Below are 27,832 nucleotides of genomic sequence, written 5' to 3'. Positions count from 1 at the left end.
GCTTTGTCCCACTTTATAGCACTGGCTAGGTAGGCACCGGAACGGACCAAAATCCCATAAAAATAACAAACAAAAAGCGAACCATGCGGGCCGTTATACAGAGAGTGAGAGCCGCAAAGGTTACGGGTATTTATTGCGGCAGTGATTTCCATCTTTTGGGTGCGCTCACATTTGTCTTTCCCCAGTGCTGGATGAGCTGGTCTCCGCCATCGGGCCGGGACTGTGCGTGTTGATTGGAATTAAGGCTGATGACACAGCCACAGACGTGGAGTATATGTAGGTAATTCCCCGGATTGGATACCATTGTTTGAATACACTTTCATTATTGCCCCATCAGGGTGCGCAAGATACTCGCCCTGCGGCTGTTCGAGGACGAGGGCAAGCGGTGGCAGAAGTCGGCGAAGGACCTGCAGCTGGAGATTCTCTGCATCTCACAGTTTACACTGTATCACCGACTGAAAGGCAACAAGCCAGATTTTTCGGCGGCTATGAAAGGAGACGACGCCCAGAAGCTGTACAAACATTTTCTGGACCGCCTCAAGCAGTCGTACGACACCTGCAAAATTAAAGGTCTAGAATCTCTCCCAGTATGGTCTTACCCTGACTCACATTTCCCCAATTCATTTATCTGCAGATGGCAAATTCGGGGCGAACATGCAAGTGCAAATAGAAAACGACGGCCCCGTGACGATCAACCTGGAATCGCCCGACAGGAAGCAGCCGGACGACTGCGTGGACAAGTGAAGCACGAAGCATTTGACCAAAATATACACAAGAGCTACCATTTATGTGCCACGGGGTTTTCGTTAACTATATTCTCGTTAGCAGCTTAAATCTAAATCAGTGTACAAGTCCTTAGGCTTCTAACATTTCCAAATCGTCTATGCCCATTCCCTCCTCGAGACGCTTCTCCAACTCGCGCGCGTCCACATAGGTGATCTTCTCTTCGGGCAGATCGTCCTCGTCCATGAGAGCCGCCTCCTCGGCCTCTTCCTTGGCACGGCGCTCCTTGAGGCCGGCGGCGGGCGAACGAATCAGTGACATGTTACGTTGCACATTCTTGACATCCATCTGGATCTCAATCTCACGGCCCTTGCGCAGACGCTCCATGACAAAGTGATCCTGGCGACGCTGCTTGATCTCGGTAACCTTCTTGATGGCTTCCAGGGCCTTCTGCCAGGTCTCGCGGCTGTATTTGACGGGCACATTGCGACGCTTCTCGAACTCAAAACTGGGATCGATGGCCAGTTCCTTGCCAGCTGTCTTGCGATGTGCCTTAGTCCAGCCTACCTTGCGTGGGTTCTTCTTGCGCTTGAAGGCCTTGTGGCATTTTCCACGACAGAACTTGAAGATCTACACCAGCGCCAACACAAACAGAGAAAATGTCAGGTTTCATGTGTATACAAACATGGCTGCGCAATAGTCGAAAAACGCATCGAACTGGGCCTCACCTTGCAATCATTTCGTACGAAATCTACCCCATGGCCGGGATATATTTTGCTGGAGCAAAAGTAACACGTTTCGATGCGCATTTTCACAAATTAAAACAAATTTGCGAAAAACAAAGCGCAGTACTAGCACGTGTGCAGCTGAAGAAGAGTGTGACCGCGTATTTATTGATGAAATATGCCGTCTGACGCTCAAGAATATACCCAAATATACCTTCGCATTTCCAAAATATACCGTAAATATACCACGGAAAATCATATTCATCAAATTTGAGATTTAGTTTAATATTATGAAATGTTATACATATGTCGATGAATATCTGCAAGCGTATTGGCGGGTGTTTGGCATTTATTTCATTTGCGTTTTCCACTTTAACATTTGCAACATGTCTCCTCAAAAAAAAACGAAAAAGACGTCCAAGCCGAAGCCTAAAAGCAAGCAGTAAGTCTACCAACAAATTGTGGAAGTTCGCTTAGCTCGAGCAACAATACGAAAATGTATTCTCCCTGCAGGGATAAAATTAGTCAGCCAATATCATATCAGCAATTTGAAAAACTAATAGAGAACCTGCCGGACATTGCATTTGATGTTCAAAGCAACCAACGTGAGAATGATGTAGGACCCCAGAAAACTCTGGACGAGTGTGCATTATGGTATTACAATGCCTTCTACAGGGACGCCACTGTACGCGAGCGATACCCCTTCAAGCTGCGCGCGTGTCCCCAAAAAATCAGGGACAAGTTGCTGACTATGCCGGGAAAAGCAAAAAGCAGTGAGGATGTATCGCCCAAAGAGTGTGCGGATGAATCGCCCAAAGAGTGTGCGGATGAATCGCCCAAAGAGTGTGCGGATGCATCGCCCAAAGAGTGTGCGGATGAATCGCCCAAAGAGTGTGCGGATGAATCGCCCAAAGAGTGTGCGGATGAATCGCCCAAAGAGTGTGCGGATGGTGGTGTAAAGGTCGGGGTGGACAAGTGAGTACCGTACATTTTCGGATTTTCGGTTATCCGTGTTTGAGCGCTTGGTTGTGTGAGTGCATTTTTTCGTATGTATGTAGCAACAATGGAGTCAAACTTACTTATTAACGATAGGATGTCTCCTAAGCCCATGGCGCAGCGTACTTAGTGGCCGACTGCAAAGCGAAGTTTTAAGCGAGCTCAAGCCTCACTCGGTGCAAGTTGATTAAAATTAATTCTTTTTTTTTGTTTTGTTTTGCTCAGGCAAACATTTCCAGAATTGATTATACCATCGCCGGATCTGAAGCGACCCCGAAGCCCCAAAGTGGTCACAGAAAGGGCTGTTCCACCTGTACGCTTTGGCTTTTTCAAAAAGTACATGAAGAATCTGGATGCAATCAGCGATAAAATGCGGAGCTGCGACGAGTATAAGCATCTATCCAAAAAAGAGTGTGCCAGGGAGTACTTCTTGCAGTTCTACAGTTCGCGAGATATGCGAGAGCGATTTCCGATCATATTAAAGCCATGTCCTGGAGTGGTGCGCGAAAAATTGCTGAGTCCGCCGAACTGCTTATTGCCCGATGTCATTGCCGAGAGTCCTAGCGAACCCAAGGAACTGTATAGCTCTGGTCAACCAATTCCAAAGACCAAAGATCAAAGCCCATCGTTAGCCAGGTCGTCGAAAAAAGTTAAAAAGGCACCCGAACAGATTCGAACAGCTCCAATAGTGGCAGTCCCGTAAGTATTTCTGTTTTCCTAGTTTTTGTAGTTTTCGACTGTTTAATTACGTTTCTATTTATGTTTTTAGCGAGCCCAGGATATTGAAAGACAGGAAAGTGGCTGAAAGGTGTGTGGAGCCCGCAGTGCAGTCTGAAAACATCCCGCCTAAGAATTTGATGTAAGTATTTTAGCTAGCACACTGCTGGATTAGAGTTTGAACTTACATTACCTTCTTTTAGTGTCACATCCAGCCAGCCGACTTCGTTGAGCTCCGCGAACCAGTATGATGTGATTGTCAATTGGGAAAGGTAAGACTCACTCTCACACTCTTTCTGGTACACCTCTTGTGTGTGGGTAATAACTCTCATGTTTCACAGCAGTACCTGTAGCTTCCAGTATCCCGTGTCGTTTGAACTGTTCACGCGTTGTATAAATTACGACGAGCTCATCGTCACCTTGCTGAGACAATCGATCACAAACAAGTCGCGGCTGTCGGTCCTGATTGCAAAACCGAAACACCATCAGTGCAAACAAGTTTTCAATCTGTTTTATCACTCGTTCTACGTTTATCCCCGTACTCGAAGACAACACAAATACCGATTCGAGTGTGGGGGAGACAAAGAACTCCTGAAGAAGCTGTGCGAACATGCCAAGCCATTGACTGAGAGTGCTAAGCAGAAAATGGAAAAGACGTCGATGCGCCAAGGACTTCAAGCACCCAACAAGGCAGACAGCCAAAATAAAGATCTCTGCATCATCGTGGATGATATGGAGTACAAATTTCCTGTTACATTTTCTACCTTCCTGATGTGCATCAATTACGATGAGCTGAAGGTGCATGTGGTCAACGAATTCACCGAAAACGAGCAGCGAAGGGCTGAGATCCTGCAGGAACAAGATACCTGTTCGCGACTGATCCGTAGCTACTATCTTTCGTTCTATACCTCCAAGAAGTTCCGAGAAAAGTTCAATTATAATTTCAATAGAGCAACGCCAGAGCTTCGTGCCAAGTGTCTGGAGTTTGCACCAATCGCAACCGATTTGACAAGAACGAGAGAGTCGGCGGATTTGGAAAGATTGTATGCGGCCAGGGTAGCCGAGGTTGAGAGGTAGGTAACTTGAGTTTCCTGGCAATTGAGAGTATTTATCTCTCCTTCTTTCAGCAAACAAAGAATTAATGTAGTTCACTACGAGTCCCACGATCTGACCGCCCACTTAGCTCGTATGAGCATAATGAAAAAAAACAAGGACTTAAATGAGGCGGTGGCTATCAGCAGGAAAGAATCGGATACAGCCAGCCAGTTAAGGAAAACTACAGCACCGAATCGTGCAGAGCCTGCACAATGTCCAACAGGGACAACAACAGCTCAGGCAACAGCAAGCAGCACAGCAGAAAAAATCCATTCTGAGGAATCTGCACTCACATTGAGCAACCCGATTAGTTTTGAACAAATGATGGGAGTCTTTGAGGCGCCGAACATTCAGGTAGGATAGGCAAACAACTGCCATTGGGGCAAACCAATACTAATCCCGCTTGTCCCTTAATAGAAACACAATATCAAATATTTGATCTACGGTAGCCAAGGCCTAAGGAGGACGATTTGGCGCATACTCTTCCAGCTTAGCCAAGAAGAGTTCCGCACCTACACAAGCTTCTACAACGGCGAGGCTCTCTATGATAACGAGAGCTTTCTACAGCAATGTCATCATCTGGTTGTGGACCAAGGCCATTGGCCACTCAATTTGTACGTAAAGCTGACCATGTTGCGCTACCTGTTGCACATCAAGGGAGTGGAACTGCAGTCGCTCGAGCTGAGTCAGTTGTCGCCGATGATCTTGCACTGGCGAGATCTAATGCTGCACACCGATTTCGATGGAATAGTAACGCAAAATTACACGGATCGTACCGGCAGGAAGATCGATGATAATGAATTTCTGTCCCACGAACGTGAGGAGCTGTATGCTCGCTGCTGGACGCACGATCAATGGATACACCAAGTGCCGCAGATCACGAATCCAGCAATAAATGAGGCAGTCATTGCTGATGCTCCTGCTCTTGCAGAAGTAAAATTAAGTGAGTATTTTATATTTGGATATATATTAGTGGATATTTCAAGTGTTCATTTTCTTGCCAGAACCCCTCTGTGGTGTTCAGAGCCAGGACACGGACATAACTATTGAATCAGTCAGTATCACATCCTCACCATCTGGTAAGTTGTTTGTTTGCCCAATTTGCTTGCCCACGCACTCACTGTTCTGCACTTAGTTACCGTTGTGACCATTTGCCCGCCCACCGAACCCAACGCTCAATCTACCAGCTTTGTGGACATGGACGAAGTGGATCCGGCCTCCCAGATCCCAAACACACAGAACGATCCGCTTATGGAGAGCATGCGGGTTCAGGTCAAGCAGGAGCCAATCACGTTTCTCGACAAGATGCGCGGCAGCTGCCTCAACAGCGAGGATTTCCTGTGGGAAAGCATTAATACGGAAGATCAAATTATTAAATTGGACGACAGTCAGAAGTCGCTTTCGAACCTGGCCTGCTTTGCCATTCACACAGTTCCGACAGCAGTTCCGCCATTGAACGCAGTTACAACTCCACAGTTTCCAGAAAGTGATGAAGAGATCGCGGAGACACCGCCTGTTCCACCAGTTGTGGAAGTTAAACAAGAGGAAGAACTAGACACTCTGCCTGCAGCTATCCATACAGAATTGGATGCGGCGGCGCTGCCTCTACATGAGCCCACAAAACGCAAAAATATAATGCCAGTCGCAAACCCAGGTTGCATCAAGAAGCCGCGTCTGATAAAGGAGACGGTGCCACAGCTGCGACACGAATTCCGGGCCCTACCACTACACGCCGTGGTACGCATCGAATTGCCCGACTTTGATTTCGGCTCAGAGAATGAGCAGCCAACGACATCCTCGGCACAAGTTACTGAACAGCCAAGCACATCCTCGGCACAAGTTGCTGAACAGCCAAGCACATCCTCGGCACAAGTTACTGAACAGCCAAGCACATCCTCGGCACAAGTTGCTGAACAGCCAAGCACATCCTCGGCACAAGTTACTGAACAGCCAAGCACATCCTCGGCACAAGTTGCTGAACAGCCAAGCACATCCTCGGCACAAGTTGCTGAACAGCCAAGCACATCCTCGGCACAAGTTGCTGACCATGCCACGGAGATAACAGTAACCCCTTCGCAGGATTTTGCCTCGGGAAATTCTCTTCTAGCATCCTCCCAGCTCGACGCCCTGTTGGATGCTCCGAATGTGACGCATCGCAAGGTAAATACTGACAATGTAGCAGGTAGAGATACGGATAATATTATCGACAAGGGGCCCCCGCCCGTGCTGCAGTGCTGCATTATATTTCGCTGCGTGGAGCGGTATCGATGCTTTACGGCACTGAAAAAAGAAGAAATAATGAAGTACATGATCGAGGGGCATATCGAGGGCAGTTTGTATCAAGATGCTTTAATTAAAATCAACGGAAAGTTGTGCAACTTGCGGGGCCCGCTGATCGAAACGATCTTTCCACACATGTCCGCCCGACTGCGCTGTGATTTTCTGAAAATCCTCCGTGACCTGGGCTCATATGTCTACAATAGCCGCAGGAACACGTACAAGGATTGCACGGAGGACATTCGGGTTCGGGTTTTGTCCATTTTTATTGATGTGGCCCCCAAGTTTGTATACTTCTGCGCGCAATTCGAGAATGCGACCCGCGAGTGGGCCACCTGCCGCACAATGGATCGATGGGACCCGAACAACGTTCGACGATCGCCCAAGTGCGATGTAGCGGCGGCGATCAAGCCGGGCATACTCCAGCGCATGAAACAAATAAAGAAGCAGATTTGTTGATTTTTGTTTGTGCTTTGTTCTTAATAAAAATTGTTCTGCATTTACTTTAAGCCTAAAAAATTGTGTTTGTATCTTTTCAGAAACGCTAACGCCAGACTTAAAAAAAATGTTAAATTTTTCCAATTAAAAGTGCCTTTTTAGTTAATTTTAGAAAGTCGCGCCAATATATTTTGATAGCTGAGTATCGAAACATCAATGCGCTGCTCTAAATAAAACCAACTGTGTTTCTGTTGATTGTTTATGAGGTCCTTGATAGGGGCCGTCTACTTAGATCCTCCGCAAAGGAGCTTGGCCCAGAGGCGGAACGTGTCCTCGGGGCATGTCGCCTCTATACAAGTCCGCGCTAGCAGCAGAAGACGTTGAAGGTGAACTTTGTTTGGCATTTGCTAACCGCGGAATGGCACTGCAAGAATACGGCTACCACCAAGAGGTCTACGACGACTGCGCCAATGCCATGGAGTTCGTGTATCCCAGAAGACTGCAGCACAAGATAATTATACGGCAAGCTCACTGTGCCTCACTTTTTCTCAAACGGAGCGCCTCACAGTCATCAATCTACCCTATCTGTGGTAGCTAGGAGAGGGACGCTGGAATGCATTTAAAAGTTCTGCCGCACTCCGCACTTAATGTTTAGAAATTTAATTTCATTTATTTGGTTTAAAAATATGCTTGTAAAATATAATAATATACACCATGTGTGCACTCTGCCATTTGCTATACACTCATAATGTACTTGAAGTTCTCTTAGTATCGGCGAATGTGTGAATCCAACCCGCATCGTATCGCATCGAATCCATTCCTATATATATCCCTATTCCTAATACTATTTGTCCGGCAATGGTTCTAGACAACAACAGATAGCAACAATTAGGCGGTAGTTGGGGTGAAGCGACTAGAACTTAGAAGCTATCAAAAAAATCAGCGGAGCGGGAAGTTCAGCCAGCTTAAACCAAAGAAAACAAAAATAAGGGATTAACAGAAACGGCAGCCAGAGTACAGACTACAGGATACTATTTACATTTACTCCGGCAGCTGCACGGGCGGCAGCCAGGTGTAAAAGAGAATGTAGGCGGCACTCGAGACGACATTCGACGTGTCCAGCACCGAAACCACTTGATCGTCAAACTTATACCAGCGTCCGTAATTGACGCTCTTGCAGAAGGCCGTGTAGTGGCCGCCCTCCATGGTGCCGTAGTGATTCGAGACGGCATACAGCTGATAGGTCTTGGGCGTTACAGCACGCGACTCGGCGCGTGCAATATACGGATTCATTTCCAGGTTCTGCAGGGGAAAGCGCAGATAGTTTTGCTTCTTGACGTAGGCGCCCGTGTTGCTGGGATCCGCATAGAAGCTAAGGTGGAAAGATGCATGAATAGGGAATGGATCCATTGCCGCGGCGTCTACTTACCGTTTCAAATGCACCACCAGCACGGGCGGCAGCCTGGATATATCCAGCTTCTTGATTGCATCCCGCTTCGTCTTGCAATTGGGACAATTCCAGCCGTGGATGCGCTCCCCACTGAAGTACATGTCCATGCACTGGTTCAGCTGGCACTGGTTGGCGTTCGGCGGCAGCTCGAGGCTGAGATTCGAGAAGCACTCGTAGGTGGCCGACTCCTTGTGGCAGGCCACGCACTTGACGGTACTCTTCATTTGTCCATAGAATAAATGCAATATAATGCTCTCCTTGGCCTTGGTGAAGTCCAGCCAAGCCTTCTCTGCCGCGCCGATCGTTTCCCGCATTCGCGTCACATCGAGCGTCTGCAGGTCAGAGTGCAGCCAGTCCATCAGTATGGTGAGGAACTCGTGCGAATCCTGCTGATCAACGCCGCGAAAGATCTTCTGGTACTGCCCCACCACATACTACAAGAGCCAAGAAGTCGTGAGGTGGAGGTGTGATGTTTCCCAAAGTTTACCAAAGCTCACCCTCAGATCCCGACTGGCCACACACTTGTATTGGCCATTCCACAGCTCCTTGAGGAGAGCTGCCACCTCCTCGATGACCTGGCCATTCGTCTTGTTGCTGCGACTGATGTAGTTCTTGTATTGGTCCGATAAGCAGTACTCCGCCAGGTGGGGCGTGTTGCTCAGGCACTGCAGAATGCTGTTCATGTAGCAGGTATTCCCCAAGTTCTTCAATCCCGTGAGACCCCTTCCCTGCAAACACACAAGAAGAGGGATTAACGATTGGAAGGCCCAAAAACAAAGGGAAAACATTGTGTTACACGTCGAAGGGGAAAGATGGAGCTATAAATGCTGTAGGGAGGCAAAGCCTTTGGCCGCTGAAACTTGACGCCTGCCACGGAAATCATTCGGGGATTCCGATTCCGAATCCGAATCCGGGTATATGCTGCTGTTGCCAAACAGTTTCGCGATTGTACGTTGCTTTAGCTTGAACATGCTTCGAGTGCGGACAGCGAGCGACTGCTGTGGGGGGCTTTCGTTGGGCGTCTTCAAAACGTGACCCTTGGCTATTGATTTCCCCCTAGTAGGTGGGCGGGGCTATTTATAAGCCGCGAGTGAGTCAAGACACCCACAGCCACACACCCCCTTCTAGCGCTAGCCATATTCCTAGCCTAGTCCCATTTTCATCCCCCATTCGAACATTCTCCACACATGCAAATCACTCACCACATTGTGGCCTACAACGGGGGAGAAATCACGATCCCGTGACGCTGTCCTTTCCTCACTCCTGGGCCTTGCCGTCGGCTTCGTCGTCCGATCGAACGTGGGCTTGTCGGCCAGACTCCCTTCCAAGGCCAGATCCAAATCGGCATCCCCATCGGTGGGCGACTTGAGGAGAGATTCAATGCTTCTCGAAAGCTCCTGTGTCGGTGATGGCGGTGGCGACGGTGGCTTGTAATGCTTCTTGGCCGCGCGGGCAATGGCCAGCTGTTTCTCCCGCTCCTGCCGTTCGCGCTCGTGCTGTTCGTCCAGCCGCTGTCGCTGCAGAATCCCCAATTCGATGCGCCTGGTGGCCTCCGCCTCGTTGGGGGTCACCTGCTGCGGTGCCACCGTCTGGGACGTCTTTAAGCGCTCGACATCGTCGCGCAGGCGATTGTTTTCAATTTTCTGTCGAGCAAAGAAAGATTAAGACAAAGCGTCGATTCGCCCTGCGGCTTCACTCACATAATCCTCGGCTTGGTTTTCCAGCTGAAGGATCTTGTAGAGCAGCTGCTGCTCCGACTCGCTGAGGTCGCCCGAGGGACTCTTCCGCTGGATGAGGCGCTTCCACGACTTGGCCGCATCCTCCAGCTGCTCGTCGTTGTGCTGCGCCCGCTGCAGGAACTCCGCCTGGTCGCGCATGATCTCGGCTACGGGCTTGGCCTGATCGTAGGTGCGCAGAGCGGCCTGCTTGCTGGCCCGATTGATGTCCGGACGAGGCCTGAAGTCCCGCGGACTGATGTCCTCCTTCATGGTAATGTCATTGATCGAAGGATACTCGATGTCATCGATGGTTTCGATGTCGTTGTTGTTCTGCTGCGGCGCCTGTACACTGGGATTGGTGCAGTTCGCGGGATACATCATGATGAAGTACTCGTAGCCACCCTCGACGATTTGTATGGGCGAGCGGTAGGTGACATCGGGATCCCACTGCAAAGGAGAGCAAATCTCTGGTTACATCTTTCATTTTGGGATATTTTTTCCACATTTTTACATTTTTGAGTATGTCCAGGAGCGTGGCTATCGCTGTATTTGCCGCTGGCTGGGCATCCTTGCTGTTCCAGTCCATCAGCACCACCGATTCCTTGACAGAGCGCGACGCCCACGAGGCCTTGGCGCTGCTGCTAAGCCGAGCCTGCAATCTGCCAGCCGACATTCTGCACGGGATTACAGAGAATGAGAAGAGACGTCTTTTAGTGCATATTCAGCACTTACCCTGGCGCTATAAGATCTTCGGGCACATTGAATGCACAAAAGTAGGTGAGGTGCGAATCTTCGTAGTCGGCACTGGAACGGCAGTCCATCACCAGCACGGACTTCTCCTGCATTCGTCGGAACAGCTCCTTGCACGAGACCACGCCCAATCGAGCATAGTCAGCGGCATGTGTGGTCGCGGCGCCATTTCTGAGAGGCTCCGTCTGGTTGGGCAGGGGGTTCGACTGTTTCTGCAGCTGGCTGTAGCGCTTTGAGAGCGAGTCGGTTATCACCTCGAGGGAGTCCATAATTCGACGATTCGCTTCGGTGTCGCCCAGCGCCTCACGCACCTGCACTTTGTGGCTCTGATAGTCGGGCCTGTGGTGAATGGCCGATATCATGTTGAAGTACTTCACGTAGTTGATGTAGGCCAACTCCTCGTCGCCATCCAGTCGATTCTCCTCCGCCACCATAAACAGTTTGCGAGCAGTGCCGAGTAATCTAGGAACGGAAAATGGAAATCATTAATTTCATTGATGATGGAAGTCTTGACACTTACATTTTCATGCTCTTGCCGCGCAAGTCTATCTTTATGTCGGACAACTCCTCCAGGGTACCAAGGTTGTCGGTCATGTGCAATTTTTTCAATTGGGCCATCTTTGGGGTGTCTTTTTTTCCGTCTCTGTTTGTTGGTGTTGTGGTGGACGCTACGTGGAACTGGGAGTGGTGGACAATGACGCCGCTGTAGGGGTCATAGCAGCAGGAACTTTTTACGACCTGCGGGCTGGCTGGGCTGCATAAAACAATAAAAACCACTTGCTTCAGCAAAAAAAAATTCCCAGAAACTACAATCGGTGCAACTATCGAATGTAGCTATCGATTAGTTGCTATATTCGATGATTCGCCCACTCCAACAGCTGATTGGAAGATTGTTTATTTACAAACTTAATTCTAGTTTTTTAATTGTTTTCAATGGGCAAAGACATCGAAGGACAAACGTGATATATTCTACCGCCTGGCCAAGGAGCAGGGATGGCGGGCGAGAAGCGCTTTCAAGCTGCTGCAGGCCGAGGAAACCTTTCACCTGCTGGACGGTGCGTCGTAGCCTCGTGGTGAACAGACCGAATCTTGATTTTATTTATTTTCTAGGAGTCACACGTGCCGTGGACCTGTGCGCCGCTCCCGGCAGCTGGTCCCAGGTCCTCTCCAAGCACTTGTACGAGCCACGTTCGCCCGAAGAGCGGGAGAAGGTGAAAATCATTGCCGTCGATCTGCAGGGAATGGCGCCCATTGACGGCGTGCATCAGCTGCGGGCAGACATCACAAAAGAGTCCACTGCCGAGGCCATCATAGAGTACTTTGAGGGAAAGAAAGCCCAACTGGTGGTCTCTGACGGCGCCCCCGACTCCACGGGAATGCACGATTTCGATGTGTACATGCAGGGAGAGCTCGTCCTCTGCGCCTTGAGCATCTCCACATTCATTCTGGAAACGGGCGGCACTCTGGTGGCGAAAATCTATAGAGCAGACAACATCAGCCGCCTGTATGTGCAGCTGCAGCGCTTCTTCAAGGATGTGTGCGTGTTCAAGCCCTCGGCATCGCGCAACTCCAGCATCGAAGCCTTTGTGGTGGCGCGCCAGTTCTGCCTGCCAGAGGGCCACAAGCCCTGTAATCTGACCACAGAATGGCACCAACATCCCGAAACGTGGCTAGTACAGAGAACGGGGAACGAGCCAAAGCCCATTGTCCACGTACCCTTTGTGGCCTACAAGGGTGATATGGATCTGGATGCGGATCGCAGCTATGCATTGGTTCGTACATCTCGCACATCTCCCTACCGTTGGCACGTTTTATTATGTGTGTTTCCAGGATGAGGACTATGTCTATCAGGAACCTGTTCAACAGCCCCTGACTGCCGCGTATCAGGATGTGCGTAGGAAATTGGGCACCACATCCGTTAAATATAAACCCATCATTGTCATACACGATGAGCAACTGACAAAGGAATGGAGGGAGGAGCACAAGGAGCCTGCTGAGGAGCCTGCTAAGGAGCCTGCTGAGGAGCCTGCTGAGGAGTGACCCATGCTCTCAATAAATCAAATTCCATTTCATACATGTATATTTCTACTAGGAAACTAATTAACTATTTACAATTCCATTGGCAGGCGGACAGGCGGCTCTATAAATGCTGCGTACTCAGCTTTTCGGCTGGTTTAACGCCGTATTTATAAACCTTGTTGAGGCTCTCCGGGAAATCGGGCAGCAGATTGTTAAAGTTCTCCACATGATGGGTGTGCTGCTCCGTCCAGATGCCATCGCCGGTGAAGTGGAACTCCGATTCGATTAGATAGAGGATGAGCGTGAGAATCTCGTTGTTGCTCAGATCATAAACGTCGGACACAGGCAGCTGCAGTTCCTCCTGAATTTGGCCCGACAGCAGCAGCAAGAGCTTCTCCTCAATGCGTTTGCTAGGCGAGAATTTGCATAAGAAATGGTTTCCATTTGGAAGTATTCCCGAGCTTACATGGGATATAAGAGCAAGTGGATGTTGTCAAAGATCTCCGACAGCTTGAACTTCTTGCTCTTCAAGTACTCCAGGCACTGCTTCACATGCAGCAGGGGTATGTGGCACCAGTTGGGGTGGCGGGAAAGCAGATTGCGCAGCACGTGCTCTTCCTTGGACATAACATTGCCCAGGTAGACCACAATGTCACGACCCTTGGTGCGATCCGAGCCATCTCTAGCGAATCTGCACGGGACAGAGGTGGTACAAGTATGATTAGATTGGATGATTCTTCTCCACTTACTTGGCAAACGCTTCGGAGCCGCAGGAGAGGATGTGCAGGGAGGCGCAACGCACCTTCAGCTGCGTCAAGTAATCCAATCGAAGGCGAGCCTTGTTCTGGTAGTGGACCAAACGCAGTACGCGCGGATTGGTGCCCAGCACCTGGAACTCCTCGATCTCCTGTAGATCCCGCAAACGCTCCAGCACTGTGTCCGGCCCCAGGGTGAGCACCTCCAGGCAACGCAGCACTGCGCCCTCGTTGATGCCAAACGAGCGGACATTCTGGAGGGTCTGCTTCAGGCTGTCGCAGGTGGACATTAGGATCTTTGGCCGGCGGTAGCCAATGTCGCGTATGTCCTGCGAATCGATGGTGGGTATCTCCTGGATGATGCGACGCACATTATCCGCGTCCGCATGCAGCAGAAAACTGTTTTTCCGCAGACGTTCTGCGGAAAACTTCAGCTCTTTGGTCAGCAGCTCAATTGTGTCCTGCACTGAGCGGAAACTTTTGTGCCGCACACGGGAGTAGACCCTCCACAGCTTTACGAGATCGCCGTCGTCCATCTGCAGTCGCTCGCGAAGATAGGCGTTCAGCAGCGATTGGCGGAGGATCTTCAGGGTGAGACTCTCGCTTTCCAGCTCCAGCGTGGGCAGCGGTAGGCGGATGTCCGTGAAGAGGCCAGCCAGACGCTCAGGCACCTTCACGTCGAAGGGTATGAAGCCATGGGCCTTCAGTATGTCGATTGGCTTATTGACCACCGTCACATACTTGGCCAGCGTTTGGATGGTCACATTCTGGAAGCCGCACTCCAGCAGTACGCTGTGGCGATTGGACAGTGTCGTCGCTCCGTAATAGATGATCATGGGCTTGGTGATGATGTCGTCCACGCTGTACTGCAGCGATTTTAGTATATCGTAGGAGTTGAGCAAATCTTTGCGCTTCACCGTCTTCAGCTCGGGATGCTTCTCCAGTGCAACGGCCCAGGCCCGATAGTTGCTACCTATTCAATTAAATGATCATTACTGAACGATTCTGTATAAAGCACGGCATAAACTCACCCAGAGTCTTTGACAAATAGCTGGCATTTAGAGACTCTTCCATGGGCATTTCTATAGACGACGGAGACTTCAGTTTTGGCTTCTCCTTTTGACTGGTAGCCTTTTTCGCCGTGGCCGCTCCTCGCGATAGCTGGCCCAGGCTTCGCGCCAGCAGCTGCGTTTGATGCTTACCGTTCCTAAGCATTACTTCAGCATTGCCATAAAATAAACCTTTCAAAAACAATAAAGAGATAAAAATTAAAAACATGTAACTTTAACCCGTTGTTGACTAGTGGGTATTTAATTTAAAAAACTCAAATTATGGAACTTTAGCGCAGTTCAATTAAAAGATATTGCAGTTTTTTTTGGAAATAATGAGGATGGATAGGATTGATTTACAAGCTGGGTTTACATCAGTGCTATTTTCCGCGGTTTAACTCAAGATGTTCAACTGGTTTGCATAGAGGTAGTTAAGTGGGTTAAGTTCGTTTTTTCCACGGTATATTTACGGTATTTTGAACATGAAGGTATATTTCGGTTTATTTTTGAGGTTTGGACGGTATATTTTTTATTGATAGCCGCGGTCCTACTGTTCTACACGTGCGTTCTTCGGGTTTTTTCGAAATTGTAATTTTTTTCGTTTAGTTTTCAATAAAGAAAGCACTTAAAAATGTCGCTGTTACGCATCAGGTGAGCCTTAAATCATGAAATTTAAGAAAATAGTTAAATTCAACTAATGGAGCTTTCAGGAAACCCAAAACCCGCAAGGGAAAGAAAATATTAATGGCCCGGGAGCCGCAATTGATTGAGTCGGCCCGCACAATGCTCTTTGTGGATGGACGAAAATGCGGTGGCAATGTAAAGCAATGCATGAAGGATCTAAATCAATTGAAGAAGCCACTGGTGAAGGTCCTAAACCGCAAGAACGACATAACGCCCTTCGATGATCCTTCCTCCTTAGAGTTGTAAGTGAAATGTGCAGTAAAAAGTTAAAATTTCTCGTTTATCAAAAAATTCTTGCCTTTAACTTTAGCTTAACCATGAAAAACGATGCGGCACTGTTCGTGTTTGGTTCCACGTCCAAGAAGCGTCCCGACAACATTGTTCTGGGGCGACTCTTTGAGAACGAAGTCCTGGACATGTTCGAGTTGGGCATCAAGCGGTATCAGGCCATTTCCGAATTCAAAAACGAGAAGATCGGCGCCTGTGTGAAGCCCTGCCTGGTCTTTAATGGACCCCAATGGGCACAAACTGAGGAATTGAGGCGTCTACGCAATTTGTTCATCGACACGTTCCAGCGTGAGAAGGTGGAGTCCATACGCCTGCAGGGCGTGGAGCATGTGATGAGCTTCACGGTGACCGATGACATGAACATCTTGCTGCGCTCCTACAAGATCCTGCTGAAAAAGTCGGGCCAGAAGACGCCACGCATCGAGCTGGAGGAGATTGGACCCTCGGCCGACTTTGCCATACGCCGCACAAAGATTGCCTCCGAGGATCTGTACAAGCAGGCCCGCAAGCAGCCCAAGCAGCTGAAGGAGGGCAAGAAGAAGAACATCAGCAGGGACGCCTTGGGCAACAAGAAGGGACGCGTGCATATGGGCAAGCAGCTGACGGGCTCCATTCAGACGCGCCGCGTCAAGGCCCTGCGGAAGACGCCCGAGGAGAAGAAGGAGAATCGCCAGAAGAAGAAGGTGGCCCTGAAGGCTGCCGCCGCCGATGCTTTGGCGGCATCCCAATGAGCAACGAACGTAAGCCGCCCCCTGTCTATCTTCTAGTTAGCTTTAGTTGTAATAAATTGGTCCAGATTAAAGTAGCGTTAAAACTACTCCGAGTATTGGAAACTTCAATGAATGCCTTCGACAATGTTGCGGATGCGCCGCGTCTTCGACTCGGCCAGGGCGTCCTCCAGTGTTCTGATCATGTACAGCAGGCTACTGATGTCGGTCTGAACTAGCAGATCCTTGCGATGGCGTCGTTCATCCTCCTGCATGGCCGCCAGCTCCTGCTCGCTACGTCCTGATTCGTCTACCTCCAGCAGCTCGCGGTTCTCGTTCTTCGGCTCTCTGTGCAGGTAGAGCTTCATGGTGATCACCACACTGCACTGCTCGAGCAGGGTTCTTGATGCCGTGCGCACCTCCAGTCGCCAGTCCAGGTCGACCAGTCGATAGGATCGTATATTGGCCGACTTGATCGACCCCTCCACAAAGTTACGCTTGCTCGTCACAAACTGTTCCAGCACCTCCAACACATCGTCGCTGAGATCGGGGAATGTCTGACGCAAAACTGCCTGCATGTCCACGCCACTGCCACCCACGCGGGTGGTCACGCTGATCAACAGCGAAATCAGGGCTTCCACTGTCCGCTGTACTGCCTCCCTGTCGACGGCATCTGTCGAGTACTTCTTGGCCAGCGTTTCGTAGCGGGTGGCATTGGGTCCATTGATTAGGTAATCGAAGGCCGACTTGCACAGCTCCACGACATCGCTGGCTGGTCGCTGAAGCAGCGTCAGGTGATCCTTTTGATGCTGGGTCAGCCGCAGCGAGGACATTTGGCTTGAGTTAAACTGAAAGCAAGGGGAGTTTGGATCATTTCAGCACCACGGGGCACTGCGTAAATGCTTACCATCAATAGTTAAGATTCAGGACTATGTAAGGATTTAGGCACAGGCTCATGACGCAGCTAAATTAAACTACAAGTCAATGAATGAATACAAATACCACAAAAATGATTCTCATTTCTCACCTCTCTGCATCTGTTTGACCACTGGTCATGGAGATTCAGACAGACCTTGGCACTTGTGGAGATTGTTGGACACCCTGGCTCCTACTTAATTGTATTTCTTTGCCTTTATCTTGCAATTATATTATTTATCACTTTTATTATATTTAATTGTTGGAAACAAAAAGAAAAGATTGTGCGCCGGCTCACATAGGTTGGTGTTGGGCAACGTCTTTTGCGTTTCACGGACAAGAACGTAGTGCTGCGAAGTGTGCAAAAGTGGGCGCCCTCACCGCAGCAACACCAGCAGCAGCAGGCGACTGTTGCATTTCTTGTTTGTGTGTGGAAATTGTTTATTTATTGCAACAAATAGGAGGATATAAAAAATGGAATTCGATAGTCCTGAAGAGAAGGAGTTCCCGGGGCTGTATGCCGCCGAGGCAGCCGATTCCAAGTCCAAGAAGAGCAAGGAGGAGAGCGATTGTGAGTATGCTGCAATGCGTGGGTGCATCCAAAACGGCGGAAAATCAATTCCCGGGATCTTTGCAGTCGACGAGGACCATGAGCACAACAAAATGGACCTGCTTATAGGCAAGCGAAAGGACAAGAAAGATAAAGGCAAGGATCGTGGCTATGCAGCGCTCGAGGGCGAGAGTTCGCCCGAAGAAGAACTGGAAACAAAGTAAGGTAGTCGCCCAATCCCGACCAGAATGTAACTAACCCTTGGCATCCTCCTGCAGGAGTCCCTCGAAATCAAAGAAATCGAAAACATTCAAGTTCGTCAGCTCAAAGAGCAAGGAAAAGCGTGAAAAGTCGCGCGACAAGGAAAAGTCCGTGGAGGAGCCGGCGCACAAGGCGAAGGACACGGATAAGGACAAAGACAAGGAGCGAGAGCGTCACGATGAGAAGGAGCTCAAGAAAAAGGACAAGAAGAAAGACAAAAAGGACAAGAAGAACAAGCAACTGTCGCAGCAGCAGGACGAGGACGCCGAGGAGGAAGAGCTGGCCATGGGCTATCCGGTGTTCGGAGTATCCGTCAGCCTGGCCACCGAGAGATCGCGCTGCCACGACGGCATTGATCTGCCGATGGTAGTGCGGGACTGCATCGACTACTTGCAGGAGCAGACCCGAAACTTTGTCATCTACAAGGTGGAGCCCATCAAGGCGGAGCTCCTCAACTTGAAGCGACTCTACAACAACCGAGAGCACGATGCTGCGTTGGCTCTATTCAATGTGCCATTGGCCTGCAGTCTCCTGAAGCTGTTTCTCCGCGATCTGCCGGAGCCCATGCTGACCACCGATCTGATGTACGACTTTGAGGACGTTGCCAGAAATCGAAAGGGCAAGGAGCAGCGGATTGGACTGCAGCAGCTGATGGAGCAGGTGCCCAAGTGCAATCGAACGCTGGTCGGTTGGGTGCTGCTCCACTTGTATGCGGTGACCGACCAGGAAAGGTACAACAAACTGAACCACGAGTCGATTGCCGTGCTACTGAGCCCAACGCTCCAGATGTCGGCGCAACTGATGGTGGCGCTGCTCCGTCACTGTCGCACGCTCTTTGCGGACATTCAGCTGATACCGTAAGCAAACATACGCTTGGATTGAGATAAGATTCGCGGCAGCAGCAGCCTGGAGCAGCCGCGCATCTCCTCTGATTAGTTGGTTGACGAGCATGAGCTTGGTGCCCCATAAACGGAAGCGCTTGGCGCGCCTCGTCAGCTTCCTAAACAGGCAGAGACTCATTCCGAGAAGACTATACCATACCAACTAACTTGACTCTCTTGCAGATATGTACCGCCACTCACGGCTGCTTCCAAGCTGCCTGAATACCCGGAGGACATACAAACGGAGTTGCGGAAGCAGGACAGTCTTCTGACCCAAATACACAGCGAAATGAATGCGGGCTTCATCACCAAGCAGCGCGAGGAGCAGCTCTGGGAGGTGCAGCGCATCATCACCCAGTTGAAGCGAAAATTGCGCAGCTTCGAGAAGAAGCAGGAGAAATCCATCGAAGAGCTGGACGTCAGCGCTACGCAACCTGTACCTGCAACTGCACCTCCACCCGTTCCCATACCTGTTGGCGAAGACACCACCGACTCCGGTCAGCCACCCGCTCCCCCCAGTTCCACGGTGACAACCATCAGCACAGAAGAGCACAAGCCGGGCAGGCGGGCATCCAGTTCCAGTCCAGTCACACACAACATAGACGTGTCCGACTGCATCCAGGTGCACAGGAACGAGGAGGAGTCGTCGAGTCCCAGCCCACCGCTGTACACCATTGACGGAGAGTCTGGCTTTGTCCTGTTGCCCGAGACGAATCCCCACCGCGAGGAGCTGCTGCGCCTTCAAATTGAATACGATGAGCTGGTCGCCTTGCAGAATGAGCTCAAGGCGCGCATCATGACCGAACGCAACGAAGTGTATCGCTTGAATCGGCTGTGCGAGAAGCAGCTGGCCAAACCCCAAGCGGCCGCTGGTTCACAGCCTCCAAAGGAGGCCGACTACGAGCGAATAATCGAGCACTATAAGCGGGAGAATGCACTGCTGGAGCACAAAAAGCAAATGCTGGGCAAAGAGCTGAAGGAGGAGCGTCGAGGCGTGCATTGCCCTGCAAGTGGAGCTGCGACTGCAGCAGTTTTAAATTTATTAACCAGTCTAGTTTTACTCCTGTTCAATCTCAATGTGCGTTAAACGAACAAAAAGCTGAAAGAGGATAGGTGTGGTGAGGAGAGGAGAGGAGAGTAGAGCAGCGTTGGGGGCCTGCATAGCCCAGCAAGTGGATGGATGGATTATCATATGCAGCAATTTTAAATGTATTAACCATTGAAGTTTTACTTCATTTCAATCTCTATATGTGGCGTTAAACGAACAAAAAAGCTTACGTTCAAATAAAAGCTCAAATGTTTGAATGGCGCGTCGACTTAAGTTGGCAGGGCGAGAACCACCACCAGCAGAGAGAGAGCCAGCAGAAGCCGCTAATAGCCTTGCGTGCTTTGCTTGGCTTTTCGCGAAAGCTTCTTGCTCCATTGGCTCTTGGGATTTCGCTGGTGGCGTTGCTAATTTGATTGTGTTGTTTAATATATTTCATAAATAAATCATCCGAAAATGTTGAAGCAAGTAACCAGGCAATTGGCCCTCCAGGGAGTGCGCAACTTCTCGGTCAGCCAGCAGGTGAGAGCGCATTCCAAAGCCCACACACACACACAAAAAACAACCCAAAATCTGGCTGCAGCTGTTTACGTAACAGCAGAGAATGCATCACCGGAAAGGCAAACTGCAAAGCCTCTAATATTACAATAGTTTCCCCTGCCCCCACTGATTTTAATGCTCTTGTGGGCTTGATTTCTCTCCACCCCCGCAGAACAACTACAAAGTGACCGTCTGCGGTGCCTCCGGCGGCATTGGCCAGCCCCTGTCGCTGCTGCTCAAGCAGAATCCTCTGGTCACGGATCTGTCCCTGTACGACATTGTGCACACGCCCGGTGTTGCCGCCGATCTGTCCCACATCGATACCAGGAGCAAGGCTGTCGGATTCATGGGCGCTGACCAGCTGGGCGAATCCCTGAAGGGTGAGTAGAGGGCAGCAAGTGAGGTTATGTTCGATGGAAAATTTACATGAGCAGAGTGGGGGAGGGGTGTGGTATGCTTCTTGGATCTCCACTTGCATGGAGAGCGAAGAAATCATGCTCTGTGATAAGATAGTGGAAGCAGTGGAACCGTTATTGGTATATATGTACATACATATGTATGTATATAGCTACGTAATCAGATTCAGTCCACTGTCCGTCCACTTATCAGCAGTAGCCGCCTGCGTGGATTGCAGCCCATGAAAGCGCAAAGCTCAAAATGTCAGCAGATTATCAATAAGCACCTTTCCATATCTTATTCCCACACAGGCTCCGATGTGGTTGTCATTCCCGCTGGCGTTCCCCGCAAACCGGGCATGACTCGCGACGATCTGTTCAACGTGAACGCTGGCATCATCAGGGACATTGCCAACTCCATTGCCAAGAACTGCCCCAAGGCCCTGGTGGCCATCATCACGAACCCCGTGAACACCTGTGTGCCAATCGCTGCCGAGATCCTCAAGAAGGTAATGAGTATGATGACGGTTGCCCATCCATGACAGAACATTAGCTTATTCCAATACCCTTCTTTGTATTCCATCCCAGGCTGGTGTCTATGATCCCAAGCGTCTGTTCGGTGTCTCCACCCTGGATGTGGTGCGTGCCCGCGCCTTCATTGGCCACGCCCTGAACGTGGATCCCCAGACCGTGCAGATTCCCGTGATCGGCGGACACTCGGGCGTGACCATTCTGCCCGTGCTCTCCCAGAGCCAGCCCGTGTTCAAGAGCAGCCACGATGTCATCGAGAAGCTGACTGTGCGCATCCAGGAGGCCGGCACAGAGGTTGTGAAGGCCAAGGCTGGCGCTGGTTCAGCCACCCTCTCGATGGCCTATGCCGGCGCCCGTTTCGCTGGTTCCCTGCTGAAGGGCCTCAACGGCGAGAAGAACGTGATTGAGTGCTCCTACGTGCAGTCTTCCGTCACGGAGGCCACCTTCTTCTCCACCCCGCTGGTGCTGGGCAAGAGCGGTGTGCAGGAGAACCTGGGTCTGCCCAAGCTCAACGACTACGAGAAGAAGCTGCTGGAGGCCGCCATTCCCGAGCTGAAGAAGAACATCCAGAAGGGCATTGACTTTGCCAACGCCTAAGATGTTAGCATACCACCATCCCTCCATCCATCCATTCGCCCCACGAATTCCTCTTGATTGTGTACTTCATTAGCGCCTATGTCAAGTGTGGCCACATCCCCGGATTGGCATACTTCCAATTAGCAAATCTTTCATTTTAAGTCGGAAAAGTGTGCAACGCTTAGCGTGCCAGATCTGCGCTCTGTGTGTGGTAAACAATGCAACCTGTTGATATCTGAAATAAACAAACTATGAAATTGGATATAGCCATTAAATAATTTCTCTGGCAGGATCCAACTGTAAGCGCCTGCTCCAAGTCCTCTCGATAGAGACGCTTTCGATTAAAGTTCGATATCTTTCCTTACACTGCACGAAATGTTTATAAACTCTCATTAAAATCTGTCGATAGAGTCGCATTGCAACCGTTCGATATTGCCGAGTGTTGGCAATGCCCACTGATTTCTCTCTCTCTCTCAAACAAACAAACACAATGCTCTCACATACACACCCATACAGTTGCATTCAATTAAGCTTCGTTAAGATCAATTTAGAACTCTGCTGCCCGCATGTCATGCTCTCTCCCTCTCGTCCCTTCCAGCCCGGCTGCCCATGGCTGTGTCTCAGCCTCCGGCCAGTGCCAGTGCGTACGCATTTTGGAATTTCTTATTCGATTTGTCTATATGTATGTTCGGATGGGATGATTATTTTATGATAGACTTTAGATAATGGAATTTTTTGGACTTTAGTTGGAGCAAAAGTATATATGATATTTTCTTTGATATTGGATAACACGCTTTTGCTATTCAGCAAGTTTCAATCTATTTACACCTTTGGCTTGCATTAGCAAACAATAAATGGCTGGATTATGATGTCTTCTGGGAGTTTGATCGCAGATCAATGTTAAGTGATTCGAATAATAGCGGTAAGGGCGAGCTTTTATTTCTACAACCGTTTATCGATCATTTCTCAATCCCCAGTGGTTTTGTTAAATTGTTTACATTCCCTTAAACTACCTTTAAGCGATTGATTTGCATTGATTTGCCCCACGAATGTATCAATCGCCAGGCTTCAATTGAATGAAACACCCACTCCTCAATCGTTTGCACTTGTTTCATTCCATCAATTAAAATGCTTGGCCACCAATAACACAACTGAAATCAAGTCAATTGGATTACTATTAGACAATTTGATTTTGTTCATTAAGCCACAGAGCAGACGCAGACGCAGATGCGATGCAGACCGGCCCAGTTTCAATAATTCTAATCTATTTAGCCACCAACCAACAATAAACGAAAAGTCCCATAGAGGGAGGGGTGGGGAGGGGAGGAGACCAAACACACCCCCCACACTTAATTATCGACGATCAAAAGGCAACGATAACAAGACCAAAACAATCAATTGATACAATTCCCATTCATGAAATCAAATCAAACTGCAAGCGAAAATCACAGAGCAGAGCACTCAAATGGCCGCAGCGCAGAGACAATTGGATAGGCCAGGCGCAGAGCTTGGACTCGGAATTGGCTCTTCTTCTGGTCTGGTCTGGTCTGGCCAATTGGCAGAGAGCTGCTGCTGCTGCTGCTCTGCTCTGGTCTCTTAATGAAATAATGAGCAGGAATCAATTTCCAGACGCCACACGTACTACTCTCGTACGTACAATACAAATTAAATTGCCGGCCGGCATTTTATATTAAAACAAATTGGAATCCATGGATTTACCAGCGCCCAAGCGCCTGCCTGCCTGACTGACTGCCAGCCTGGCTGCCTGCCACTGTAATCGACCTTGAACAATTTTATTTAATTACAAACAATTAGGTCGGCGCACAGGCCGCAACGCCAAAAACGATAAGCGACGCCCACCACAATGCCACGGCCGACTGCAGCAATTAATTTATTAAATTTTAGCACACAAAAAGATTGACAAGTTCATGCATAAATTCAAATTTAAATTCCAATTGAATCTCCAGTGCAATCGTGTGTGCCTATCGATCGCCAGAGCGGCTTAAAGCTTAATCCAGCGAGTTGGCAGCACCGCTCGTACTAAGCCGCGCTTTGAGCCCAGACTCAAATGTTGTGGCCTGCCACAAGCATCGATTTCCATAAGCCCATAAATTGCACTCTGAAAATGATCTGACTGCCCCACCCCCACCCCAACTCTCTGATCCCGCGCTCTAGCCCCGTTTTGACTGCATTAAATGGCGCCTTTGCCTTAAATAAGTCACAATTGTCGGCAATTAATTTGAATTACGCGTACTGTGTTGCGATTTTTGTGAATCGACAAGACCCAGAGCCAATTACATGGCCCAAGCCCAGCGGTTGACATCTTCAGTTATCTCTGGTTGCGCTCTATACGAGAGTTACGGGTTGTATGTATGTACATACATATGTGTTATGTGGCGATAGCAATTGTCCGATTGTGATTGGCTTTAATTTATTGGCGTCTTTGCTCACTTTCACTTTGATTGCATTAAGCTTTTTGTGGGCTAATTGGTGGTGGGTGAAAGTGAGTGTGGATGTGGGTGGGACAGGGGGAAGGTATGATACGAGAGAAGGATTTAATACTCTAAATCAGTTTAAGAATCGATTAAAAATCGATTACAAATTAGGGAACGATCGATACTTTTGGAGAATCATCAAATACCTGCATTCCTTGCTTCTTGATTCTTGATTCTGATGATGATCACCAAATTCCTTGAGAATTACAGAGCCCAGAGTACGATTCTTGGATGCCAAGCATTTTGGTACAGTCAGTCCCAAATAAAATCTCATGTAAATGATGGCAAGAAATCATAAAGCAGCACAGAATGGAAAGCAAAATGCATAAAACAATTTGAGTCGACATTTTGTGATCGTCGCTCGTCGCTCGTCGCTCGTCGTCTGGGTCAGATGTCAGATACGACGTCTCCCCCACCCCACCCCACGCTAGTAAGTATCATCATCATCATCATGTAAAGGGGGTAAGTAGTAAGTAAGTACCAGGCAAGTGTGGACCCGGACCCGGGACCCCAAAGTGCCATGGAGAATTAACGAAACAACAAAAAACACTATAAAAATCGTCGTCAGGGTAGAGCCACAACCAGAGCCAGAGGCAGACAAGAGTCCGAATCCGAGTCCGAGTCCGGGTCTCGACTTGCAGACATTGTCTCGGGCTTGTGGGTTTGTGGGCAGTAGATTTCGAAATTGTGTGTGTGTGTGTGTGTTTCTTTTTGTTTCTACTGCTGCTGAAAGAGCGAGAACAAATAGCGGCGGCAGCAGGGGCAGAAATGGAACTAAAATACAAAAACTATTTGATATTTTATGCGGGATTTTAAATTGATCTTAACGAAGCTTAATTGGTTGCACTGGTATTGGTACTCCCAGCTGGACTCTGACACGATCTTCTGTGTGTGTGTGTGTGTGTGTGCGTGCGTGTCTGAGCTTGAGAGCGCACGCCATATTGGAATTCTGTTTGTAGCCGCAAGGCGAGGCGAGGCGAACCGAACGAGCAAGCAGATCACAATCGCCGAACCAAACCAAACCAAACCAAAAGCAAAAAGCAAACCGAATGGGCAGGGAAAAACATTGCAGATATATGTACAGATATATGCTATGCTGTATGTGTATGCTATGTGCATGTAGATATATAGAAATGCATAACAAAAAGTCGTGACTGTCTCCGTTCGTATCGTAATACAATGGTGATAATGTCGCCACTGTGGATGGGCAATGGGCAATGGGCATGGAATGGGATGAGAGAATATTTCTCGCTGGACTAGAGGATGGACTGTCACCACGAGACGATGATGCTGATGATGCTGATGATGATGGGTCTGAGTATCTGTCCCTCTGTGTGTTCGTGTGTGTTTTTTGTATATTTCTTAATGGTTATGGAAAAAATATGAACAAATATATTCAACAAAAGCTTAGGCGCTCACTTGGCTTGGGCAGCGACAACTGTACCAAGTACATTTCCAAGTATTTTCCACAGAGAGGATGCTAGCAAATCAAATGAAAGAAACACACACAAAATACACAGATTTGAGTGGCATGTAAAGGGTTTCGGGAAGGTTGCCTAACGAGCCCGATTGAAACCCCAACAAAAATGTTCCCTTACATTGCAAATCTTTTTCGGTTCGATTAAGATCCCTCGTCCTATCCCTCATATATGTATGCCCCGCCATCTACCTTTTGCCTTTCGATTACCTTGGATCGCAGATTTAAACCCATTCAAGTTCAAGAGTCAATCGTAATTAACTTTTGATCTTATCCGAGATGCCATCATCGTCGTTTGACTTCTTTGCACTGCGGGATCAAGACATCCCATCCCATCCCTTCCCCATTCCCGCTGCTCCCTGCATGTCCTGGCAGCCTCAAGTCCTCAAGCCCACATAATTGGCGCCGTGGCAGTGGCTAATGCAAAATATTGTCTGATTATTCACACGCAACAAGAGTTCCGTTCCCCCCACCCCACCGCACTGCACTACCCATCGCTTGCCACATCCCTCCCATGCCTGTCAGGGACGGGGACTTGGACTGGGTCGCGACCCACAGTATGGGGTGTATTTATTTGTTTTCATCTTGCGCTCTGATCGCGTGCCCTAAGTCCATTCCATTCTCTCATGACTCGCCTCGCCTCGCCTCGGCTCGGTTCCGTTTCCGTTGCCCGCATTTTCGAGACCTGCAAATCGACCAAAAAGTATCGAATTGTTCGGATTCGGATTCGGGTTCTGTCTCTGTCCCTGTCCCTGTGCCTGTCCCTGTGAGAGAGAGAATGAGATTTTTGTGTAGTTTCTGTTTGGAATTCGATGAGTTTTCTTCGTTATGATGGGAAAAAATTGGCTGATCCTTCAGAGGGGGGACCCTGGGAAGCAAGGAGGAAGTTCTTATGCTGCCAAGATCAATGCGGGTTCTGTTTGCTGGATGGATTTTAGCATTTTATTGGGTCAACAGCAGAACTACAGGGATCTGCAGCAGAGGAATCTGAAAGTTGATTAGTTTTATGATGTTAATAGGATCCATATTGGGGAGTAATTGTTCGAGGAATCGTAAACTTGTTAAGGATTTCTAGCAATTAAAGTCATATTTTAATTTTATTTTCTATTGTCTGTTTTCTCTGCCAAGATCTTTGTTCTATATATCTTCTTTCTATACCCCCACATGCATCCACCTTTTTGTCTCTTTGCCGCGTGCCTGCCCACATGATTCTACTGCTGCTTCGCTCTGTCCCATGCAAATTCCCCGTGAAATCTTTGCCCCTAACCTAACCAAATGACCCATAACTTAACGCTGACTAACTTAACCCCCTGGCCCAGCCCTGTGGCCGAGCCAAGTACCAGCATCTAGCCATCTAGCCAAAAGGTCGCACACGCAACACAACACGCAAAAGTGAGCCGGTCCTTCAGAGGGCAAACGAGTGAGATTGGCTCTGAGGGGTGACACGCGCAATTGGAATGAAGAAGGTCGCGTCGCGAGCGTGCCAGCCGATCCTTCACAGGGGTTGCAAGCCACTGTCTATGCTTCACCCCCATGCGTGCAACTCCAATTGGAATCTCTCTCTCTGTCTCCAGAGCCGTAGCTGTGGGCATTCCTCTGCAGGGAGAATGCGGTAATCCGTTGGTTGCAGGGGAAGTTAATTGTTGGCTCAACATGTGCGCACATGTAGGTGGATTGTTGATGGATGGATGGATGACCACAAGGCAATAAAGTGGCAGTTGGAAATGGGAAAAATAACACAACTATTGGGAATCTAGGAACCACAGGAATGTGCA

The 27,832-nt window shown here is 49.2% G+C and overlaps 10 protein-coding genes across 11 annotated transcripts; 6 read left to right on the top strand and 4 right to left on the bottom strand.

The window, feature by feature from the left end:
- The first annotated feature begins 13 nt into the window (after positions 1 to 13).
- LOC111070296 (D-aminoacyl-tRNA deacylase) lies at positions 14 to 815 on the top strand. Its single transcript, XM_022360748.2, has 4 exons — positions 14 to 126; positions 186 to 276; positions 338 to 570; positions 635 to 815. Exons 1-4 carry the CDS (start codon positions 84 to 86, stop codon positions 742 to 744), a joined length of 477 nt encoding a protein of 158 aa, XP_022216440.1. The 5' UTR covers positions 14 to 83; the 3' UTR covers positions 745 to 815.
- Positions 785 to 1,613, bottom strand: LOC111070295 (probable ribosome biogenesis protein RLP24). The gene is made up of 2 exons (XM_022360746.2): positions 1,452 to 1,613; positions 785 to 1,353 (listed from the first exon to the last, which is right to left on the bottom strand). Exons 1-2 carry the CDS (start codon positions 1,530 to 1,532, stop codon positions 856 to 858), a joined length of 579 nt encoding a protein of 192 aa, XP_022216438.1. The 5' UTR covers positions 1,533 to 1,613; the 3' UTR covers positions 785 to 855.
- Positions 1,614 to 1,752: 139 nt separating this feature from the next.
- Positions 1,753 to 7,066, top strand: LOC111070283 (protein telomere ends associated-like). Its single transcript, XM_041594974.1, has 10 exons — positions 1,753 to 1,890; positions 1,962 to 2,423; positions 2,670 to 3,143; positions 3,214 to 3,303; positions 3,365 to 3,433; positions 3,503 to 4,234; positions 4,289 to 4,610; positions 4,674 to 5,199; positions 5,261 to 5,335; positions 5,392 to 7,066. The coding sequence occupies exons 1-10, from the start codon at positions 1,835 to 1,837 to the stop codon at positions 6,990 to 6,992; spliced, it is 4,407 nt and encodes a 1,468-aa protein (XP_041450908.1). The 5' UTR covers positions 1,753 to 1,834; the 3' UTR covers positions 6,993 to 7,066.
- Positions 7,067 to 7,615: 549 nt separating this feature from the next.
- Positions 7,616 to 11,718, bottom strand: LOC111070285 (ubiquitin carboxyl-terminal hydrolase 8). Of its 2 annotated transcripts, XM_022360734.2 has the most exons (9): positions 11,410 to 11,718; positions 10,872 to 11,351; positions 10,651 to 10,813; positions 10,122 to 10,586; positions 9,624 to 10,064; positions 8,919 to 9,149; positions 8,401 to 8,855; positions 8,011 to 8,343; positions 7,616 to 7,935 (listed from the first exon to the last, which is right to left on the bottom strand). In XM_022360734.2, the coding sequence occupies exons 1-8, from the start codon at positions 11,505 to 11,507 to the stop codon at positions 8,013 to 8,015; spliced, it is 2,664 nt and encodes an 887-aa protein (XP_022216426.2). In that variant the 5' UTR covers positions 11,508 to 11,718; the 3' UTR covers positions 7,616 to 7,935; positions 8,011 to 8,012. The 2 variants fall into 2 exon arrangements, with proteins under 2 accessions (XP_022216426.2, XP_022216427.1); XM_022360735.2 differs by lacking the exons at positions 9,624 to 10,064; positions 10,122 to 10,586; positions 10,651 to 10,813; positions 10,872 to 11,351; positions 11,410 to 11,718 and adding an exon at positions 9,218 to 9,407 and having other exon boundaries at positions 7,616 to 8,343.
- A 96-nt stretch (positions 11,719 to 11,814) lies between these two features.
- Positions 11,815 to 12,944, top strand: LOC111070292 (putative tRNA (cytidine(32)/guanosine(34)-2'-O)-methyltransferase 2; the record flags this gene model as incomplete). The annotated part of the gene is made up of 3 exons (XM_022360743.2): positions 11,815 to 11,944; positions 12,000 to 12,661; positions 12,720 to 12,944. Coding segments are annotated over 3 exons (1,002 nt in total), but the record flags the coding sequence as incomplete, so codon positions are not given.
- Positions 12,945 to 12,951: 7 nt separating this feature from the next.
- LOC111070290 (transcription termination factor 5, mitochondrial) lies at positions 12,952 to 14,975 on the bottom strand. Its single transcript, XM_022360741.2, has 4 exons — positions 14,695 to 14,975; positions 13,658 to 14,636; positions 13,375 to 13,599; positions 12,952 to 13,318 (listed from the first exon to the last, which is right to left on the bottom strand). The coding sequence occupies exons 1-4, from the start codon at positions 14,939 to 14,941 to the stop codon at positions 13,030 to 13,032; spliced, it is 1,740 nt and encodes a 579-aa protein (XP_022216433.2). The 5' UTR covers positions 14,942 to 14,975; the 3' UTR covers positions 12,952 to 13,029.
- Positions 14,976 to 15,337: 362 nt separating this feature from the next.
- LOC111070293 (ribosome production factor 2 homolog) lies at positions 15,338 to 16,519 on the top strand. The gene is made up of 3 exons (XM_022360744.2): positions 15,338 to 15,363; positions 15,423 to 15,638; positions 15,707 to 16,519. The coding sequence occupies exons 1-3, from the start codon at positions 15,344 to 15,346 to the stop codon at positions 16,413 to 16,415; spliced, it is 945 nt and encodes a 314-aa protein (XP_022216436.1). The 5' UTR covers positions 15,338 to 15,343; the 3' UTR covers positions 16,416 to 16,519.
- Positions 16,442 to 17,610, bottom strand: LOC111070294. Its single transcript, XM_022360745.2, has 3 exons — positions 17,419 to 17,610; positions 17,299 to 17,365; positions 16,442 to 17,239 (listed from the first exon to the last, which is right to left on the bottom strand). The coding sequence occupies exons 2-3, from the start codon at positions 17,299 to 17,301 to the stop codon at positions 16,520 to 16,522; spliced, it is 723 nt and encodes a 240-aa protein (XP_022216437.1). The 5' UTR covers positions 17,302 to 17,365; positions 17,419 to 17,610; the 3' UTR covers positions 16,442 to 16,519.
- Positions 17,611 to 17,667: 57 nt separating this feature from the next.
- LOC111070286 (ralA-binding protein 1) lies at positions 17,668 to 20,565 on the top strand. Its single transcript, XM_022360736.2, is given in 5 exon segments — positions 17,668 to 17,877; positions 17,944 to 18,076; positions 18,135 to 18,974; positions 19,182 to 19,989; positions 19,991 to 20,565. Coding segments are annotated over 5 exon segments (1,923 nt in total). The 5' UTR covers positions 17,668 to 17,780; the 3' UTR covers positions 20,036 to 20,565.
- On the top strand, positions 20,415 to 22,347 carry LOC111070291 (malate dehydrogenase, mitochondrial). The gene is made up of 4 exons (XM_022360742.2): positions 20,415 to 20,565; positions 20,756 to 20,963; positions 21,291 to 21,487; positions 21,567 to 22,347. The coding sequence occupies exons 1-4, from the start codon at positions 20,500 to 20,502 to the stop codon at positions 22,104 to 22,106; spliced, it is 1,011 nt and encodes a 336-aa protein (XP_022216434.1). The 5' UTR covers positions 20,415 to 20,499; the 3' UTR covers positions 22,107 to 22,347.
- Positions 22,348 to 27,832: the final 5,485 nt, after the last annotated feature.

This window comes from Drosophila obscura, unplaced genomic scaffold (assembly GCF_018151105.1).
Source record: "Drosophila obscura isolate BZ-5 IFL unplaced genomic scaffold, ASM1815110v1 contig_4, whole genome shotgun sequence".
Classification (NCBI taxonomy): Eukaryota; Metazoa; Arthropoda; class Insecta; order Diptera; family Drosophilidae; genus Drosophila; species Drosophila obscura.
Note: the sequence above shows the minus strand (reverse complement) of the source record. Positions and strands in the feature narration are given on the sequence as shown.